At 36.6% G+C, this 20,330-nt stretch overlaps 2 protein-coding genes across 2 annotated transcripts; one reads left to right on the top strand and one right to left on the bottom strand.

Moving 5' to 3' along the window:
* Positions 1 to 4,446: 4,446 nt before the first annotated feature.
* On the bottom strand, positions 4,447 to 7,734 carry LOC138045512 (CUB and sushi domain-containing protein 3-like). The gene is made up of 4 exons (XM_068892048.1): positions 7,653 to 7,734; positions 6,332 to 6,483; positions 6,199 to 6,222; positions 4,447 to 4,818 (listed from the first exon to the last, which is right to left on the bottom strand). The coding sequence occupies exons 1-4, from the start codon at positions 7,708 to 7,710 to the stop codon at positions 4,780 to 4,782; spliced, it is 273 nt and encodes a 90-aa protein (XP_068748149.1). The 5' UTR covers positions 7,711 to 7,734; the 3' UTR covers positions 4,447 to 4,779.
* A 1,912-nt stretch (positions 7,735 to 9,646) lies between these two features.
* LOC138046086 (uncharacterized) lies at positions 9,647 to 13,240 on the top strand. Its single transcript, XM_068892765.1, has one exon. It carries the CDS (start codon positions 9,647 to 9,649, stop codon positions 13,238 to 13,240), a length of 3,594 nt encoding a protein of 1,197 aa, XP_068748866.1.
* Positions 13,241 to 20,330: the final 7,090 nt, after the last annotated feature.

Raw genomic sequence — 20,330 nt, 5'->3', positions numbered from 1 at the left:
CCCTCGATTCGCTCCGACGAAGGGCTAACGCTCGAAACGTCAGCTTTTAGAATCTCTGTACGGTGGTCAATTTATCATTATCAAAAAGCTACCTATGTAGATTTTCGCTTGAAAACAGGCGAAGCCTGTATTCAAGCTACTGTGCTGGTCTAAAACCCCAGGGGGGGGGGGGGGGGACGTCAAGACATGGCTAGAAAAATTCTAAAGGCCCTATGCTACAATCTAGCTCTTAGCCGAAACTTGTCGGAGCAAAGCAAAGTCACTTACAGAGGGTGGGTAGGCTGAGTGTGATGTTAGTATGTCAGTCCTGGTCAGTATTTCTATATGACATTGCTTAATTGCAGAAATCGAATGCCGACAACTATGAAATAAAGGTTGTTCCTTGCTGGAATCATAGCTATGTAAAGCAAGAACTTTTTTCTCCATCTCAAAGTGGTAAGTTGTCAAAGCACAAGCAGGTACCTTTTTGTAAATTCAGTCAGAAAACAAGTTGGAATGAAAAATAATTGAATGCTATGGGTAATCTGAACCTCAAGCTGAGTAGAATTTTCTTGAGCAGTAGGTGTAAACAATGTCTGCTCAATTAAGCTGTGACATCTGACCGAATTTTCAAAAGCTACCTCTGTAGATCTTCGCTTGAAAACAGGCGAAAACTGGAAGGGGGGGGGGGGGGGGGGGCTCCGTCAAGACGTCAAGACATGGCTAGATAAATTCTAGAGGCCGTATGCGACAATCTAGTTCTTAGCCGAAACTTGTCGGACCAAAGCAAACTCACTTACGGAGGGTGGGTAGGCTAAGTGTGATGTTAGTGTGTCAGTCCTGGTCAGTATTTCTATATGACATTGCTTAATTGCAGATATTGAATGCCTACAACTATGAAATAACCCAGAACCCCTTTTTAACATGGGACTTAGGTGTAGGAAAAAAATCTTAATTTGACCACTGAGGTCACAATTAGGGGTCTCCTTTGCATGGGAGAGTGAGAGATAGTCCGCCGTTAGACGTGAGTGAAATGTATAAGGGGCACAGTTGAGGCAGGGGTGTGGTTTAAGGGTTCTTCCTTGCTGGAATCATAGCAAGAACTTTTTTCTGCATCTCAAAGTGCTATGTTGTCAAAGCACAAGCAGGTACCTTTTTGTAAATTCAGTCAGAAAAGAAGGTGGAATGAAAAATAATTGAATGCTATGGGTAATCTGAACCTCAAGCTGAGTAGCATTTTCTTGAGCAGTTGGTGTAAACAATGTCTGCTCAATTAAGCTGTGATATCTGACCGAATTTTCCAAAACCTACCTCTGTAGATTTTCGCTTGAAAACAGGCTTCGCCTGTTTTCAAGCTACTGTCTCAGGTAAATTAAGGCATGGGTAAACAATGATTTATTGAAAAGGTGATTGGGGGTGGTCTAACTCGGAGCACTTAAGCGGTAGAAAGATGAAACTTTGCCAGACATATACATGGGTGGTTTCTGTCAATTTGGTATGTTCCAATTATGCTCATGTTGTCACGTGATTGCACGCTGCCAGAAAATAATAAAATGTCTTTAGACTAAAGTCTATCCCCATGAATCTCAGCAGTTTCAGTTCAAGAACAGTAAGAGATCTGTTCATACACATGTATTTTTGAGCAACGTAAGTGCTTTCATCGCCAAGTGGCCTCCAGATGTTTTCGTTGATTACCGTCCGTGGTATTGATCAACCACATGGCGTCTCCGATCTCTATAAAGATGCGTAAAAACGCTTCGAGAAATAAATCAGAAACCATGAACCGCTGAGATCTGAAAATTGGAGAGGTTTCTTACAACATTCCACGTTCTTGGCGTTTTTCATTGAACGAGTTCTAATTTATTTTTTTGTTGAGTGACAATCAAACTATCACGAGAAGCGAAATGAAAAACAGAGCAGGTCATACCGCACATCTTAATGAATCCTTTCGCGCATAACCACAATTCCTTACGCCTTTGACCATAATCTCTTGCGTTTCGAAGAAAAATGCGTTCTTCTCCCGATCGATTAGAGAGCTTCAGGCTCATTCACTACAGAGATCGAACCAACTAGCAAGTTTGCGTTTTGAATCCGACCTATGCTTTTCAAAGAACAGAGCTGTAATGAAGTTATTCCATTAGACTGAATTCTGATTACGTCACGTTCCCCTATTAATGAAATAATTGGCATTTGAAACTTTAAAGAATTTATCCATTGCTAAAGTAAAACAAACTTTATATTTCACGCCAAATGCGTTTAATATCACCCAAATCGTTCCGTTTTAGCGACAAGTATGTATGTTGCCGGCAAAATCCGTTTCCAGGTTGAATCAGTTTAACCTAGGTTAAATAGGGGATCTTCATTTTTATTCCAGAGTTTTGAAGCAAGCAACCGTGGGATGAGACTAATTAGCTGAACTGTAGACGGTGGAACCGCAGAACCTTATTGAAATCCCATGACAAAAACCATGAAAATGACACTAAATTTGTTGAATATCGACTTTACTCACCAATTATTGCGTCCCAGGAGCTGCACCATCCGAATCAAGTTAGCCGATTTATTTGATGGATTGCGTGACAAGTCACAATAACAGTGACAATCTGCTCAATTCCCTGCTTCCGGTAATTTTTCGTTTTTCTTGTTACGAAGGCATTCAGACGAAAGACTTGCCGTATTTACATTAATGGAAGAAGGAACGTATCGTTGCTTGGGCTTCATGTTTTACCCTCTGGGGAATAGTTGATTTATCTCGGCAATACATAAATGTACAAGTACAAGGAAGGGTTACGTTTTTGCAAACGTTGGCCGTGTAGCGCTTATATTTTAACAAACTTAACTGATTAGAGTGTAATATGAAGTGCTAGTTTCTACCCAATATGAACCATGTGAGCGTTAGCCCTACTGATGGAGATGGGCCCACACAAGGACAGAGAAAAACTCGGATCAGGGTGGGAATTGAACCTACGAGCTTCGGGTTAGATCACCCTGCTCTACCGACTACAAGGTCCGACGGGAGCAGGTCGTAGGAACTGAACTCTCCCCACAACATTTTTAAGGGCATGCAATTAATTCCCAATTAATTCCAACAGAGATTCGATCCGTAAGGCCAGGGAACCTTTTTTAATTTCAAAAGGGAGGACAATTGATCCCATTTTTTGAGAACTGTGGTTTTTGAAATGTATAGTTTTCAGTCCCCCTCCAGGAGAAGCGGTTCCCTATATAAAGCATTTTCCCCTGATTTGCGTTTATTTGTTGGGTAAAATTACATTTACATCAATTGCAGCCACTAACTCCTCAGAAGAGGAATCCTGTTGCTTTTTTCACAAATTTCAAACTCTTGATATTTTTTTCGGAAAACTGTAGTAAGCTACTTTAACATTTGACTTGATTTGCGTTGATTGTTAAATTCTGTCGACGGTGTCCCCATTAGACCTTTTGGCAGATTCGGCGGCCATTTTGATTTCTACTATTTCAAATAGCATTCCATAATTTCTTTCGAAACAATAGAAATCAGAATGGCTGCCGTATCTGCATAAAGGTCTATTCAGTGCTCCAGCGCTAGAACGACTAGAGACACTTAAAGTTCCTCCCCTTTCCTTTGAAGCTCTATCTTTTAGCATCTCAACACATGTTCTTAATGTTTCGTATCATCTTATCGATTTCTGTATTCATAAAATAATCCATTCATTCTCAACATTACCGCAGTAAGGGAACAAATAACTGTACTTACCTGTACTCAAACTCGGGCCCGCCATTTCTATAGTTCTGTGTCTACATCTACATCTACACGTGCACGTTCCAGCACTCGGCAAAATCCCTTTTTGGCTTATGGCTGTGTCTGCGTAGGTGACCTCCTACACCTCAAACCTTTTTAGAGACATCACTGCCAAGCCGGCAACTTCTGCCACAACACCAGGACAGCCACAACACCGGGGACTACATCCCCTGCTCCCACATGTAGCTTATGAACATAGAAGGTGTTTGTGAGACGGAGCCTACGGTTTATAGTCCTTATCCAAGAAGACTTGAAAGTCTAACCATTTGCAGATGAAATTACAAAGGCAGCACTCTCTCCTCAGTTATTTTAAGATCCCGAGTGTTGATCCGGCCGGTGTACAAACCCGCGACCTCCCGCATGACAGCCCGATGCTCAACCAACTGAGCCACCGGTGCGCGGTGTCTTCCCCACTACACTACAACGACAAACATGCTCAAACGAACACATTTATTTGCAGTATTTACTTTTCTATAATAAGATATCCATATATAATAACCAATGCAAAACTTAGTCGAACGTTTTATTGCGGGAAAAAAATAATAGTAAACTACAATTTCACAATGAAAAATGGGAGCCCCTCTTGTTGTTAATGGAATATTAGCTATCAAGCCAACTTATTACCTATTTAGTGATACTACAGAGTTTAATTTCCTATTTGCGTTTTTCGAGTTTGTATTTAGGTGTAATAAAACTGATAAAAGACATAGAAAAAGCATGTTGGCAGGCCAAAAACAAACAAACAAACAAAAATTCAACCAGAGAACGGATTTTACCGGCAACATATATGACATAATTGTCTCAAACTGTGCAACATTGCCCTTAATTTAACCTTAAGGGTAATAGCTGGGAAAACACATACCACTATGCCTTGCGGCGAACCCAAGATTGCTGTTTTCATTGTCTGTATGCATATGAACAAGTAAAAAGTTACTGCTAGAACGAAACACTCTTCCGTCGACAGGAAGTGAAAAGCCACACAGCTTAGCGATGCGGTTTGTGCTCCCACATGAGCCGTCCAATATTTAAACGTAGTCATTGGGGAAGTTGCCATTTTTCTCCGCCTGTAATTCAACAGAGAGCACAAAGACAAATTTTTAAAGGTCGAAATCACGAAGGCTTGTTGGCTTAGAAAAAAATGCTTGTTGTCTAGTTTACAAAACTATTTGATCATGATTGGCTTAGCATGTATGAAGTTTTCGAGTACATTTAAGGCCTCAGAGTTTAACGCTGACACCACCGATTAAGGCCTTTTGGTTTCCAGCTCCCTTGAAATGATTTGACAAACAAACATGCGAATAACGATGCCTTCTATTTAAAAACCAGGAAATAACGTGCATGTAACAATTAAGATAATAAGAATGAGTACGATGATTCCATGGACACTGAAAAATATTTTTGAATACAAAATTATTGAAAACACAAATACTAAAAATTTGGATAGCGTTGAGGGCGCGCTCTGATTGGTTAATCAGACTCCGAATATCCTTTGTTAGTATATAGTAAAACAGTGGATAGCGTTGAACTCGCGCGCTGATTGGCTCGTCAAACTCCTGAGATCCTGTGCTATTTACCTCCGAGCAACTCAGGAAAAAAAGGCGTCCCGATTTGCATTCGTGACAAATGAAGAAAACATCCAAATTAATTTTTTGTGGTGTATATTATTTGCCGCTTCGCGGCTCGGTAAATATCCACCGCTTGCCGCGTACCGGTGAATAGTTGTTAACTGTTCACCTCCGAGCAATTCGCGCTGAATTCGCGCCCGAAAATGTTGTAATCTTTGCAGGAATAAATGAGTTAAAATCATCTTTTTGCACTACATTATCTCACTGTTTTAGTATATACTAAAACAACTATTCACCTCAGTGTCGGTGGCTAGTGGTGGATATTTACCTCATCGCTTTGCGGTTCGGTAAATATATCCACCACTAGCCACCTCCACTTCAGTGAATAGTTGCTAACTATTTACCTTCGAGCAACTTGGAATATGAATTCTTTCCATAGCCCCTAACCATAATGAGGTCTAGAGGACCAAAGGTTTACAGAACAATTAATTGCTTCAGTTTATTTAATTTGTCAAGAAATTATTTTCAATAGAAATCTCTTTATTATATCAGTGACCTCTGAGCAAATTGCGCACAAGTTGCGCCCGAAAATATTGTATTCGTTGTAGAAAGAAATGAGTTAAAATCATCTTTTTTTGCGCTATATTATCTTACTGTTTTAGTATATACTAAAACTTTTATTCACCTCAGTGTCGGTGGCTAGTGGTGGATATTTACCTTGCCATTTCGCAGCTAGGTAAATATCCACCACCAGCCCTCCACGTCGGTGAGTTGTTAGCTATCCCACTATATACTACTCCAACGGAAAACGAAAAGTCATTCCCAAGCTCATTTCAATAAACTTAAGTTACATTTAGAAAGCAGATAAAGAAATTCTACCGAGTCATCAGCAAAGCTGGTCATCTATAAAAGAAAGAAAAAATCATGATTATTAATATTCGAGCTAGAGTCCGAGCGAATAAATGTTAATTGGAGTTAAGAACTTTCAAAATAGAATTGTTTCCTTTCCTACCGACAAATCTTGAAAGTTGATCTCAACTAAATTTCCCTCGGCCACTTGTAGCAACCAATAACAGTCCAAATTTGACTGATATCGTGGGTAGTCGGGAGAGTAAATATCACCTCTCCAGTTTGTGATACTTTCATTCTGGCAGGGTTGTGCATCTGTACATGCAAGCAAAACAGGGTATGCAAAAATTACAAAATACAAAGTTTGCTATTGGTTAATGTCTAGCCTATAGGGTATTATGGAGAACAATTCTAGGTACTCAATGAAGCCAGTCGGTAAACTTTCTTGGAAATAAAAATTGTATCACATTGTAAATGGAAGTGATGTGAACCGCTGGGAATCTGCGATCAATTTTCTCTTGCATCAATTAATCACTCTCGTCCACGTCACGGTATTTGTTCTTTAATCCTGTACAAAAATACATTCAAGCTGTCTACGATTTTTTCGCAAATTTACTTTAATTACTTTCAAACGTGAATATGATCGATCAACCGATCAATTGTTGGTCAAAGAAATTTACTGGTAAACTTGCATGATTGAATGACCGAAATAAGAATCGGAGTCCCTGTTCTCATATAATGTTTTGAGATTCACGCTCTCATGCGAGGAATAAATAATTAATATTTAACCATGAAGCTCCACTCATCCGAAAGTGGTTTTCAGGGAGGTTCTGCATCCAATCGAATTGGAATTTAGAAATGTTAATTTTTGTGGAGAGGGGGAAACCGGAGAACCCGGATGAAAACATCTCGAACTAGAGTAAAGAACCAACAACAACCTTAATCCACATATGGCCACGAGTCTGGAATCTAACCCCGGCCACATTCTGGTGGGGGGGGGGGGGGGGGGGGAGAGTGCAATCACGTCCAGTACGCCATCCATGCTCCCCTCAAATGTACCTCAGAAAAGATTCACAGCGAATGATGCCAAATCTTAATTAATTACATTTGAAACAACATCATTAAAGCGGCTTTCAATTGAGTGTGGGAAGTAATTAGATAATTACTTTGGTTTATGATTACTTCACTCAGTGATTGGTTAAAAGTTCTCGCGCTATTTTTTTCAACCAATCAGAGGTGAAACCAAAACCAATCGTGGCTCAGACGTGTACATTTTCCCGCGCTTTGTGTCGGCTACGTGTAATTACTTCGAGTTTTGAGTGGTTTGTCGGATTGTCTCAGTCCTTTTTGATTGGTTAAAGTAATTACTTTGGTTTTGGTTTTACGACACTCAATTGAAACTTGCTTTATTTAAGAGGGTGTAAAACAATCCTTTTCAGTACTAAATGTTCTGTTCATGTTCTGTAAACGTTAAAATGCTTTACCAACTGCCATCAAGAACAGAGTACACAAGGTCCAGAGGTAGAAGCTGCCCACCAGCATGTCACTTAATGGCAAAAAATCTCTAGATCTGGGAAAAATAAAAGGGTTTTAAAATAACTTTCGGTGATAATTTTTATCAGTTAGATTTTAAATCGTTAGAGTCTAATTGCTGGCGATAGGCAGCCTTCATATTTTTGAAGCAATCGAGAAATTTTTGGTTCGACGGTTCGACAGCAAGGGGGACTTTTGTCTGATTGGTTGATAATTTGCTTGTGCCCAGGCTTTTTTGACACGCGAGCGAGCGAAATAACAAACAAAATGGCGGCCGAAGATGTCTTGTTCCATTACTTGCATTGCTATAGGAATTTTTTTTTAGCCACAGCATCGTGTACGCCTTTTTTCTTTCGGAATAGCGGTATTTCATTGGTAAAACTTCTTAACAGTCTTTCGCTCTTGTGTGATCGAATTTTCGTCGGCGGCTTCATGCACAATATTGAGTAGGCAGATTTCCGAGTAAATGTTGTCATAGATCGATTGAGGTGGGAGTTCAGCCGAGACGGCCCTGTCAGTTGAAGTCTGCTAAGGTAAGATGAGTTCGCTATTCCTTTCGTTTTGTATATAATCTCAAGCTAACATAAGCAAGAACAGCCTATCAAATGTTCTTTGAAAAATTAATGTATTTTACTTTCCTTCTTGTCAACAGAAAAAAAAACCTTATAAGAAATGCCAGTTCCTAAATTTTAATTACTAGTTTCAACTAGCAACTTGTGTGGAGGTTTTACTATAACGCCATGGATTGAAATCAGGGGTTAGATAATAGGGGAACTGTAGGAAGCTGCACAGTAGATAGTTGATGAAGGTGCATGCGAGCTATTGCTATTTCCTATTTGTCTGTGTCTTTAAAATTCGATTGTTCTTCAGGAAATTTTTTCTATTTTTTTTGCTCATGGCTGGAGAAAAATGTTGTAAGCTTGTGCTTCATGTTGACAAAACAATTATTTTGAACCTCGCAATGGTGACTATAATGATGCATGTCCATTTAATACTGCTATTTTGTTCCACTTTTAGATTTTCTTATTTTGTGACCCTTTTATACACTTGACACCCTGTTGTTGAAATTACTGTATACATTATGTGGAGGGGAAACCTCTGCAATGCAGCATGCCAAAACACTATAATTTATACAAATGAACTTCTAATTCACATTAACTCTGAACTGCCAAATATTTAGGACTTGCTTTGTGCCCACAAGTCAACTTGAAATTTAAATACTCAATAATTTATCTTCCAACTTCATCAGAAAGTAAATTCAACTTACTTAAGCTGGTCAATGCCTTGAACAAGTTTCAATCTTAAGATATTTGGGTATGTCACTATGTGAATTGAACATCACCTTTCCTGGCATCATGATCTTCATTATACATGTATTTGTGACCATAATTATTGTGATGAAATGGTATATGAAATGAATCATATATGAACTGCGGATATGAAATCAAGTGAAGCTATGATCTTCGCAGTTATGAACGCAATTTTAGCGATTGCGTGGACAAACCTGTAAAATTCAGGACTTCAACGGGGTTTGAACCCGTGACCTAGCGATGCCTGTGCTGCGCCCTAACCAACTAAGCTATGAAGCCACTGACGTTGGGAGCTGGTCATTTGTGGGTTCTAATGGTCCCGTGAGGAATGAATCAATGATGAAATAGTATATGAAATGAATCATATATGAATCAACTACGGGTACTGTGACGGACGGAAGCAACCCCCATACTACTAAGGGCTACAAAAGCACAAATTGCGTACAAGGGGCTTTAAACGCACAAATACCACAAAAAATTTTCGACCCCTTTAAACGAACATAAGATACTTAAAGAGAAAATAATAATATAGAGTATAAATGAGAAAAAATATCTCAACTAATAATATGAAAGAAAATATAGTTTATAAGAAAATCAGAGTTTCACTCAATAGATATAGAAGACAAGAAATGAGAATGACTAATATATTTACAAAGAAAAATGTTCCATTTGCCAGACTGTTCAAACAACGTATAGATGAAATACCAGGTAGACGTATTCGTGTTTCTATCTCAGTGTTTATTACTATCAAGGATTTACAAAGAAATGAAACTGCTAAAATAACGTATGGACCTTTTCAAAAGGATATACCACATTTGGATCTTCAAGATATGTATAAATTTTTCATGTACACATTATTGACCAGCAGTTTCACTTTGTTGTCAGCTGAAGTCATTACAAAAATAGGTGCTAGAGTTATAACACATGAACCACAATTTTTTGCTCATCATTTTATGGCTGGTTTAAAATTAGAGTCATATCTATTAAGCAATCAAAGAAAACCTAAATCATATGGTTCTGATAGTTGTGTTATTGACTTTGTTTGGGATCAGGTGAGAGGCAAAAGGGGATTTAAATCTTATGATTACAAAAAATTAAAAACAGAAATCTTCAAATATTGTGCTGATCCTCCTAGAATGACAACAAAAGAATTAATTGATTGGGCTAAATATTGCCATTCAAATGTCTCAATTCATGCTTATGACAGCACATACAGAAAATTTAAAACTCATACCAATAAGCATAATTGTGATGTTTTTTTGGTTTACATCGTCAAAGACCATCATTGTTTTCCTATTACAGATGAAAAATTGAAAATTACAGCAGCCAAAGCAAACCAAGGAGGCTGTGATGACTTGTTGAAATACATGTCTGACATGAAATGGTCTAGAAGACATGAATTTGTGCATAAACTAGATAAATTGGACGATATGTACGAATTAAAGAAAAAAGACAATATTATCGTTTTGCCGGAAGATGTTAAAATGATGCAAGCGATTGATGCCTATGTCAATTCGTCTTGTTATTACGTCGAATATATGCATTGGAACAATAATGGCATGTTGGATGGGTTCATAGATCACAAAAAGAATATGTTTCTCTTGAACGACGAATATGACATCAGAAAATCCATCTGTGATCATCTGCTTGGTTTGTATAAAACTCATGACTTTATATGGGTAAATCAAACTTTTACAAGCTTGGCTTCTGCATTGTTCAAACAAACTTGTGGTTACTTGCCGCAATCAACATACAATGTACAAACTCGTGAAATGCTAGACGATTATTATCCAAGGGCACTACAATGGTGCACAACCGAAGATATACCTGATGATGTAGTTAGCATTGATATATCCAAATCATATCCTAATGTATTGCTCAACAACAAAACCGCAATTCCGGTTTATAGCATACATGACGTAGTAGAACCATACACTTGCAGAAGTGATCTCAGAAAATCTGGTGAATTTTTTATCGAAGAAACAATTTTATACAATTATGGAGCACCTTTGAAAATTGAAGCTGGTTTTTACAGCGGTGATTTGATTTCTTATTTGGTTGAAGAATTAACCATGCCAGAGAAGCAAATCAAATACAAAATTGTTTCAAGAAAAGCTCTCAAGCCAGACACTTTCAAGCCATTTTTAAAACATGTATTTGAGACATTTCCTGAAAACGAAGCTAAACGACTGGCTAATAGTTTTATTGGTGAACTGGGAAGAAAATACAATAGAACAAATACAGGATTCACATGCACAGAATATGATACAGCTATGGCTTGTTGGACTCAAGGCATCAAAGACGGCCGTAATATTATTATCGACAGCTACAATGAAATTTACTTGATTAAGGAACAAAAATGCGAACGGTTATTCACAGACAATACAAGTGTTAACAGATTCGTTGTTTCACAGGCAATTTTGGAATGTTTGAAGCTGATTAGAAAGTGTTTTGGTGAAAAAAGTGCTTTGTATGCTTATAACACAGATGGCATATTTATCACCAATCCAAGGTGCATATTGAAAAACAAAAAAGACGTTAAATTCGACATCAAAAACATTGGTCAAGCATATATCACAGACACCCCATGCTGCTACTTTGAACGCCATTATAGAGAAAACATGGACTTTGATAGTTACAAAGCAGAAATTGGTGAAGGAGTAATATTCAATGGACAAGCTGGTTCTGGTAAAACCACTAAGTTATGCGAATTGGTGATGAAAACTGAAAAGCCTTTGGTATTGAGTTTCACAAATAAAGCCGTTCAGAATGTCAAAGACAGATTGAAAAAAATGGGTGGTAATCCAAATGTTTGTTACACATTCGATTCTTATTTTTGTGAATGGAGTGGATGCCATGAAACAAATCTCAAGGACTTGAAAGTCAAAACTGTTTTTATCGACGAATTTTCAATGGTGCCCAATAAATGGATAACATTGATTTACAAAGCTTTTACATTATATGGCACTAAGGTTTATATGTTTGGTGATCCAAATCAATGCACACCAGTTGAATCAGGAAGTCAAATAAGCTACAACTATCTCAGATCCAAGTCAGTCAGACAAATGTGCCCGAAAAAAGTGACATTAAAATATATCGAAGGTTCAAGCCGTTATGACAAAAAAACATACACTGCGCTTAACGACTTTCTGGAAAAGGGTAAAATAGCGAAAAACTTTTCTCCAATCAATAAAAAACTATTCAAAAATATATGTTATCTTAACAAAACCAGAATTGAAGTCAATAAACGATGCTGTGATAAGTTTTCAGAAGGTAAAGAATATGAAGAAGTTGAGTTTAAATACAATGACAAGAAGGAAGAATATAAAGTATGTGTTGGAATGCCGGTTATAGCAACTGAGAATATGAAAGATTGTGAAATATTTAACACAATGGAGTTTGTAATTCAAAGTATCTCAGAAGATTCAATCGAGATAGATGATCAGGAGTTTGACTATAAAACATTTTCACATAGTTTTATACCCAGTTTTTGTGTCACTGTCCATAAATGCCAAGGTGCTGACATCAATGAGCCTTATAATGTTTTTGACGTCGAAAAAATGGACAAAAAACTATTATATACAGCTTTGTCTAGAACCACCAAATTTGAATACTTGCATCTTGCCAACAAAAAATTGAAAAATAAATATGAAATACGCAAAATGCCAAACTTGGAATTGACCAACGCCAAATTTAACAGTCTGTATTCAGAAGGCAAAATATACAAGATCCTTATAGAAGACAAGATTTATGTTGGATCGACATGCGAAGACCTCGCAACACGATTAAGTCGTCACCTGAAAGATCCAAAAAGCCAAATATATAAATTCAGGAAAAATAAGCCACAAATCGAACTAATTGTCAAAGCACCAACAAATGACAAAAAGAGTTTGGAAAAAATAGAAAATGCTTACATTGAAGATTATGCTGTCAAATACGGTGTATTGTTACTCAATGTAAAAGCAAATCCATTAAAACCAAAAAAGGTTCAATTCAAAGTACAAATAGAAAAAAAAAGTCAGTTGGAAGAGCGAATAGCCCAATTAGAAGACAAAATAAAGATAAAAAACAATGAAAAAGACAAGTTTTTCTACTTTGACAATATTATCTTGGGCAAGCGATATAAGACAATGGCAAGATATGCCAGCAATGACAAAGAAGCTGCTCTTGAACAGATTAGTGACAAAAAACGTCAATTGATCAAAGAATTGACAGTGGAATTTAATTAGTTCAAACCAATCTGTTCCGATTGATTAAAACTGTAAAAATGGCAAAATATATATATTTCAATTAGTTTGTGTTTTTCAATTGAGCAATTAGTTTGTGTTTTTTAGTTCTCAAATGTTGGTGTTTTCCTCTCATGGCATAATTCTTTCCATTGTTACATGACACACAATACCATTCGGTTTCGCGGCCATATTTGTTTTTATGTTCTTGTATTTCTCGTGCAGTGTAAATCTTTTTGCGACTCATATAATATTTAGAGATCATTCCTGTTTATATGTTTTTATAAATTCTTTTTTCAATGATTCTCTTTTCGCAAATTCTAACTCAGAATCTGGCAATGATTCATCTTCACTTTCAGATTCATCTGGTTTATATTTGCTAAAAGCACGTGCCATATCTTGCAACATGTTGTCATCAATAGCATTGGGGTGCATCACATAGGTGTTTATTCCATCACTTATTTTTAACTTCAATGACTCGCATTCACCAACCAACCGGAGATACACAGGTGGATAAACAACAGACAAAACATTGGAATCAATCAAATCTTCCAAAAAATCTTTCAACGAAGGATCACTAACAACACAATTAAAGAATGCACTGAATTTTTTTCTGGATTCATATATAATAGGTTTTGACAATTTCTTATATATTTTTTATCATTGGCAATGGTTTCAAAAAATTACTATGTCTTTGAAACAAACAAAACAAAAAATCCATTCTTTTGTCAATATGATTGAACATTTTCTTGATTTCTTTCTTTGGTCCACCTGTTTGCAATGCTTTCAGCAATAGTGGCATACCTTGCGTCCTCATAAAATGCATGTACCCAGCATTTGCAACAATGACATCACAAATTATTTCTGTTACTGTTTTTCTGACTAACATGGTATCTACTATGTTACATCCTTTGAAGCTCATATACTATTTGTTTATATTGAAGGCCTCAATCATTTTATCAATTGTTTTATTACAAACACTGTGTACATCAAAAACGGTCTGTCCATCACTAACATGAAAACGGTAACGGTCTTTGTTATTTTTTACCAGTTTTATTGTGATCAAACCTGCTTTAATCTCTTCTCCGAACGCTTCCATGATTTTTTTAACACTTCCAACCTCGATCATTTCAGATACAAATCTTCTCAACTGTTTGTCTTTACTTAATTTGTACATAAAACAGGTTAGCTTATTTTGATCTACTTCTGTCTCTTGCTTATTAACAAACATTTCAAAGTTAGATTTCCATTCTTTCGGATTTCTTTTTCTGTCAGATACTAATTCTGCTGCTGTTTCAAAGTATTTCATCTATATCTATTGTGTTTTTTGCTTTTTATATGTGAGTTTTTGCTGTTTTTCATCACAAACTTTTGACAATCCTCGCAATACCATCTGTTGGGTAAATCTGTAGTGGGCACTTCAACTATTTCAGGTTCTTCGGCCTCATAATTCAGCAAATAGTTGAAAGACAACAAGAGTATTCCTTCCTTTTTGTTTTTTGCTTGGATTGACCAAGGATAAAGTCTTTCATGTTTTTTACGGTTTTTGAGATGCCAATTAAACATACGAGCCATTTCACCATATTGGACTTTATATCCTGGAAAACATTTGTCAATCTTATGTTCAACCTTATTCATATCTTCTAAAAACGAATGCCAGATTATCAACTTATACTTTTGTGAATTATTCATATCCTTTGTTTATAAAATAGTTTTTATATGTTGTCTTCCTCTTCTGACCACTCAGATTCCTGCGAACTGCAGCAGCTTTCTTCAGATATACTTTCTTGCGATGGCAACCAATCGGAATCAGAACCAGAGTCCTGATCGCTCTCATAATAAAAACCAAACTTTTCTTCATTTTCAAACTTGTCCATATATACATGTACTATATATTATTTTCTTATATATTTATCAAGGTGCGTTTAAACATAGCCAAAAACGATTCATATGTTTTCAATGTCTTTCAATGGTATCCAACTGTTGAATTCATCACTGTATCCCTTCCATTTTACAAAAGCTTGTTTCTTTTTATAGTCTCTTCTAATTACTTTATCAATACGAAAAATATCCTGCTTTGCTTTTAATAATTCAGGTTCATAAAAACTCCCTTGAATATCTTCACCTCTGAGATCTTTTAGTTTGTATGTTATTGGATTAGTATATTGGATCTTATCAACTGTGAACACTTCTTCTGTCCAATTTGGTGTATAACCCTTGTCAAACACATTCCGTTTATACTTAGATATTCGAACCTTGTCACCAACCTTGAATTTTGGTTTTTGTTTTAATGTTTCTGTATCACCATATAGATTGAAGTAAACGGTTCCTTCATTTCTCTTATTAGATGCTTCAACGGGTGTCATTTTTATGCTTGAATGTTTTGTGTTGTTGTACTGTTTCACTAGTTTGGACAGCATATCGAGATACATTGTATTACCTTGAACTGTGAACTGCTTCCACATTTTGGACTTGATTGTTCTATTCCATCTCTCGACCACTGAGGATTTCTCTTCATTTTCAGTGGAGTACATATGTATCCCATTTTTGTCTAACAAGTCCTTCAAGTGTTTGTTATAGAACTCCTTTCCCTTATCAACCCATAAATATTGTGGTCTTCTGCCTTCCTTGAATATTGTTTTAAATGCTTCAGTGACAGATTCACCTTTCTTATCCTTCAATGGGACAATCCAACCGTATTTGCTGAAAACATCAATGACCATTAAAAGATATCGGTAACCTTTATTCCATTTGCTAAACTGTTGCATTTCAACTAGATCACTTGCCCATATTTCATCAATATGATTTACGATTACACGCCGCCGAGTAAAGTTGCGTCTTATGGATGCATGTAATTCATCTGCTAATTTTTCTTGCCAGTTACCCGACGGCTTTTTCCGTTTTTTGAAACTCCTAGACCTAGTTTCTGCTTTGTATTGATAACATTTCTTGCCAACCAATGCCCCCATTGTCTTTCATTATACGGTACGTTGTCTAAAGCTTGAACCATTTTCCTATCTGCTTTGTTTTTACATTTCCTGTCATCCTTGCAGACGGAATAATCAACATCGTGTTGCATTGCTATTGCATCAGTTTTGCCAGTGGGCATATCATATATTTCCAATATTTGACCAGTTTTTGGGTCATACTTCAGTTGATTTTCTAAATCATTATAAGGTCCTGTGTAATGATGCCCAGGTAATGTCCATCCGCCTTTTGGTTTCGGCAATTTACCAATAGCTTTGTGAATGTCAACAGCACCACCATCAAGATCTTTTCTGTTCGTCGTGTATTTTTTCTTGGGTCTTATTTTTGTTGACAATTGATTGAGAGCTTCTGATCCCACTTTATGAAGTAGAGGATTCATTTTTCTCAAACCATAATCGATGGCTTTTTTCTGCAATTTTGGGTCTCTCATTAATTCGGAACCATAATATCTACCCATTTCAACGGCTTTTTTGCCAAGATAAGGTACTCCTTTTGTTAGGAACAATTCAGTTCCTGTATTAGCGATATCACCAAATAAGCCCGCTCCCAACGGGCTGTTTAGTTTCCCTGTTTTTTGACAAATTTGGTCTTTGTAATACCACATTCAGCACAAGTGCAAAAGAACATTAGTCTACCATTTTTGGCTGTTTTGTAACCTGAAGGTTCAACACATTCAGTCACTTTCTTTTGTTTAACACAATATGATTTCATAATATATATAAGTTAGATATTTCTAAAATAATATTCGATAAATCTCTCATTTTTCATTGTATCATTTATGTCGAACACTTGTAATAAATCATAATACGAATTACCCTTATTCATTTCATTCAGAAAGTATAAACAGAAATACCCACAAGTTGTTGTTTGTATGTTTTGTATCTGATTGTTTTGATGTAACAAAGTCAGATTTTTCTTTTTGGCATGATTTACAATCTCTTGAAATGGGGGCATACCAAACGAATCGAAATAATTTATTACATTATCCTTAACATAAGTGGCTACCCAATGACTTCCGCTCATATAAGCTGGTTCCAGATTGTAAATAAATAACGCCTGTTTATGGTTATGTGGAACTTTTTCATCTCTTGACAGTACATCATTGATTGGTATGTTTAAATATTTACACCATTTTTTCAGATCGTGATTGGACATAGGTATGTTTTTGTGAAATTTTGGTTTCACAATATTGCCCCCAAAATGGGTATGCCATTGAATGGACTGTTTTTTCCCAATAGTAACCCTTTTCCTTTTTTGGTTGAGGATGTTTTTTTTTTTCTACCATTACCAGTCACATATGGCGGATAACTGTAAAATGGAGGGGGGGCTCCAATTCTAGGTGATCCTTCACCATGCAATCTTGGTCTACCTACCCTCGGTGCTCCTCTTCCCGTTAGCTTTTTGACAAGATTCAAAGCCAAAGGAATTCCAATGCTAGCTAACAGAGTGCCTAAAAATCCACCTGATTGTGTTTTAGTCGGTGTTATTTTAACGCCAGATCCTGTTTGAGCCGCATTCATTATGTCTCTTTGCTGTTTGGTTGTAAACATATTCAGATATGGCATCAGTTGATTGATTGCATTGAAAGGTATCATCATAGCACCACCAGTCTGTTGACCAGATCCAAGCAATTTTTTAGCTCCGGCTTCTGCTAAACCACCAAGAGCACTCAACCCAAGGGTTTTACCAATTGCTGGAAGAGCTCTCATACCAAGTGACAATACGGTGCTCAAAAGACTTCCGCCTACTTGTTTTCTGATATTGGTCTTAGCAAGCTTAATGTCCATTCCTTTGTTCAATTGTCGATTTTTTTGCAATCTTTTTTTCACCATTGCTGGAACATAAAGAGTGTCGTTTCCATTAAGAGAATCATTTGTCAGTCTTAGAACAATTGTTTCCCTTTTATGGTAAGCATTACTCAGATTCTTTTTTTGATTATCTGAAAGTCTTACGTTGATTTCATGAAGTTTAGTCATATAATATGTTATATAATTCCAGTCACAAAACATGTACAAATAAATATGTGTCATTCATGGGATTAAACTATAACCAATTCATTACCCACCTTGTCAATAACAACCGACTCTTCGTACAATACAACTGCATGGACATTGAAATCTGCTGCACTATTAGCATTGAGTTTGTACCTGAAAATCAACTGTTTAGGGTCTCTTGTTACTTTCTCTGCCTGATATGACAGATCAAAATAGATCAGTGAATACAGGCTGTTATAATTGGCAAGATTCAACTGGGTTCCGGTGTTGTAATCATTTTTTCGCATTGCATAAGACATCAGATCATTGAATATTCTCACTTTGCTTTCACTGTCATATTCCGTTTCTGGGTAGAAAACACCATTGCCATATTCGAGTCTGCATGTTGTCAAATAACTGTTTGCGTTTGCTGCATTTAGTTTGAAGGTATCAAATAGATATGGATTTTGAGTTGCAACTCTGGTTTTAGCCCGTTGTAGATAAACAAAAATTGCTTTGACATTGTCAATACTGGAAGAAATCTGAAAAAAACCACTGACTCTAGCTGGTGCTGACACTGCATATAGTTCACGCTGATACGTCCATTTGTCCTGTTTCAAAAAAGAACTGACAAACTTGTCATACATACTGTCTTTTGGAGTCAGTTTTGGAACCCATAGTAGAAATCTGTTAATCACTACTCTTCCGGCATCTGCTGCTGCTGCCCTATTGATGAGTTCATTGTCGTTCTGGAGATTCAAATTGAATTGCAACTGCATAGGAACCAACATTTTATCCTGCAACTCTTCAAAAAAACTGTAACGATTGAGAGGTATGATCAAATTCACATCTTTTGCTCCTCCCGTTCCATCATCATTGGTAGCTTGTGTAAGCACTCTTCTAGATTCATATCCTAAATTAGTATTGGCTGTCGTATCATTTGTGTCTAAATACCAAAAACTGTTTTTACCGACTGATCTGCTGTAATCATCAGAATATTCCAACAGATTCTTCACAAAAGTGACCTTATGTAGATTGTCAGTGTCATAAACAATTTTCCCAGCACTTTTAATCATCATATGTGAAATCAATGAATGAGATCCGTTTATCACCGTTATTCTATCGGCTGCTGCATAACCAGCTCCATCTGCTATTTTTTGTAACTGGAATTGAACCTCGAAATAAGCATTGTACCAATCATAGAAAGAACTCCGGTCGTTGATGGTGAATCTATAACCGTTCTTTTCTTGATGTTGATTATTTCCAGGGTCTCTAATTACATCATCGAGTTGAAAACGCACTAACTCATTTCTTTGCAATAATTCACTTGTTCTAAAAGCCATTTATACTATTGTATTATATAATTTTGCTGTCATGTTATTTATTTGAAAAATCTACGCCTTCTTCCAGATCCTGATATCAATCTATTTAGTATCATGTCAGCGCTTTCATCTTGCTGTTTCTGTTCAATGGGTAAGGATGGAACAATTGCCCTTTGTGTTGTAGCTCCTTTTCTCAAATTTGCTAATTTTTTCATTATTAGGTCTCCTGACTTTTCTGCCACCGTCTTACCAATTTTATCACCTGCATGGGAAACCCCTGATTCTAATGCCTTCTTTGCTAATGGCTTAGCAAATTTCTTGAAAACAGATGATGCCACACTCTTTAATGGTTTAAAAATGTTGTCTAAGATAAGCCCAGACCCTTTGTGTTGAAATACAAATTTACCAAGTTTTGGATGGTAAAACCTCTTAAATTCATACGGTTTCATTATACTGTTACATTAGATACTTTTTAAAATCAGCGAAAAAGACGTATCTGCGCCATTTAGATCCACTAATCTTCTTTTTCCATCTGTTATCCACATTCTGATTGATGAAATTGTCATTTTGTTGACTGGATTAAATGTGACTCTTTTTGGTTCTAAGGTAAAGCTATAACTTGGTCGTAGTACACTGGTTGAAAATGAATAAATGATGTCTGTGTCTTCACCGTCTACAAGCGATTGATTTATCAAATCGCAATGAATATTGAGTACGTCTGTGTCTTGACTGAGATTTGGTACTCTTGGTCCAATATGCGTTCCACTTGCTAATATCTTTTTATCAAAACCGATCAGATCATTAAAATTG

This window comes from Montipora capricornis, chromosome 4 (genome assembly GCF_036669925.1).
Source record: "Montipora capricornis isolate CH-2021 chromosome 4, ASM3666992v2, whole genome shotgun sequence".
In the NCBI taxonomy this organism is placed as follows: Eukaryota; Metazoa; Cnidaria; class Anthozoa; order Scleractinia; family Acroporidae; genus Montipora; species Montipora capricornis.
This window is presented reverse-complemented; position numbering and strand designations above follow the sequence as displayed.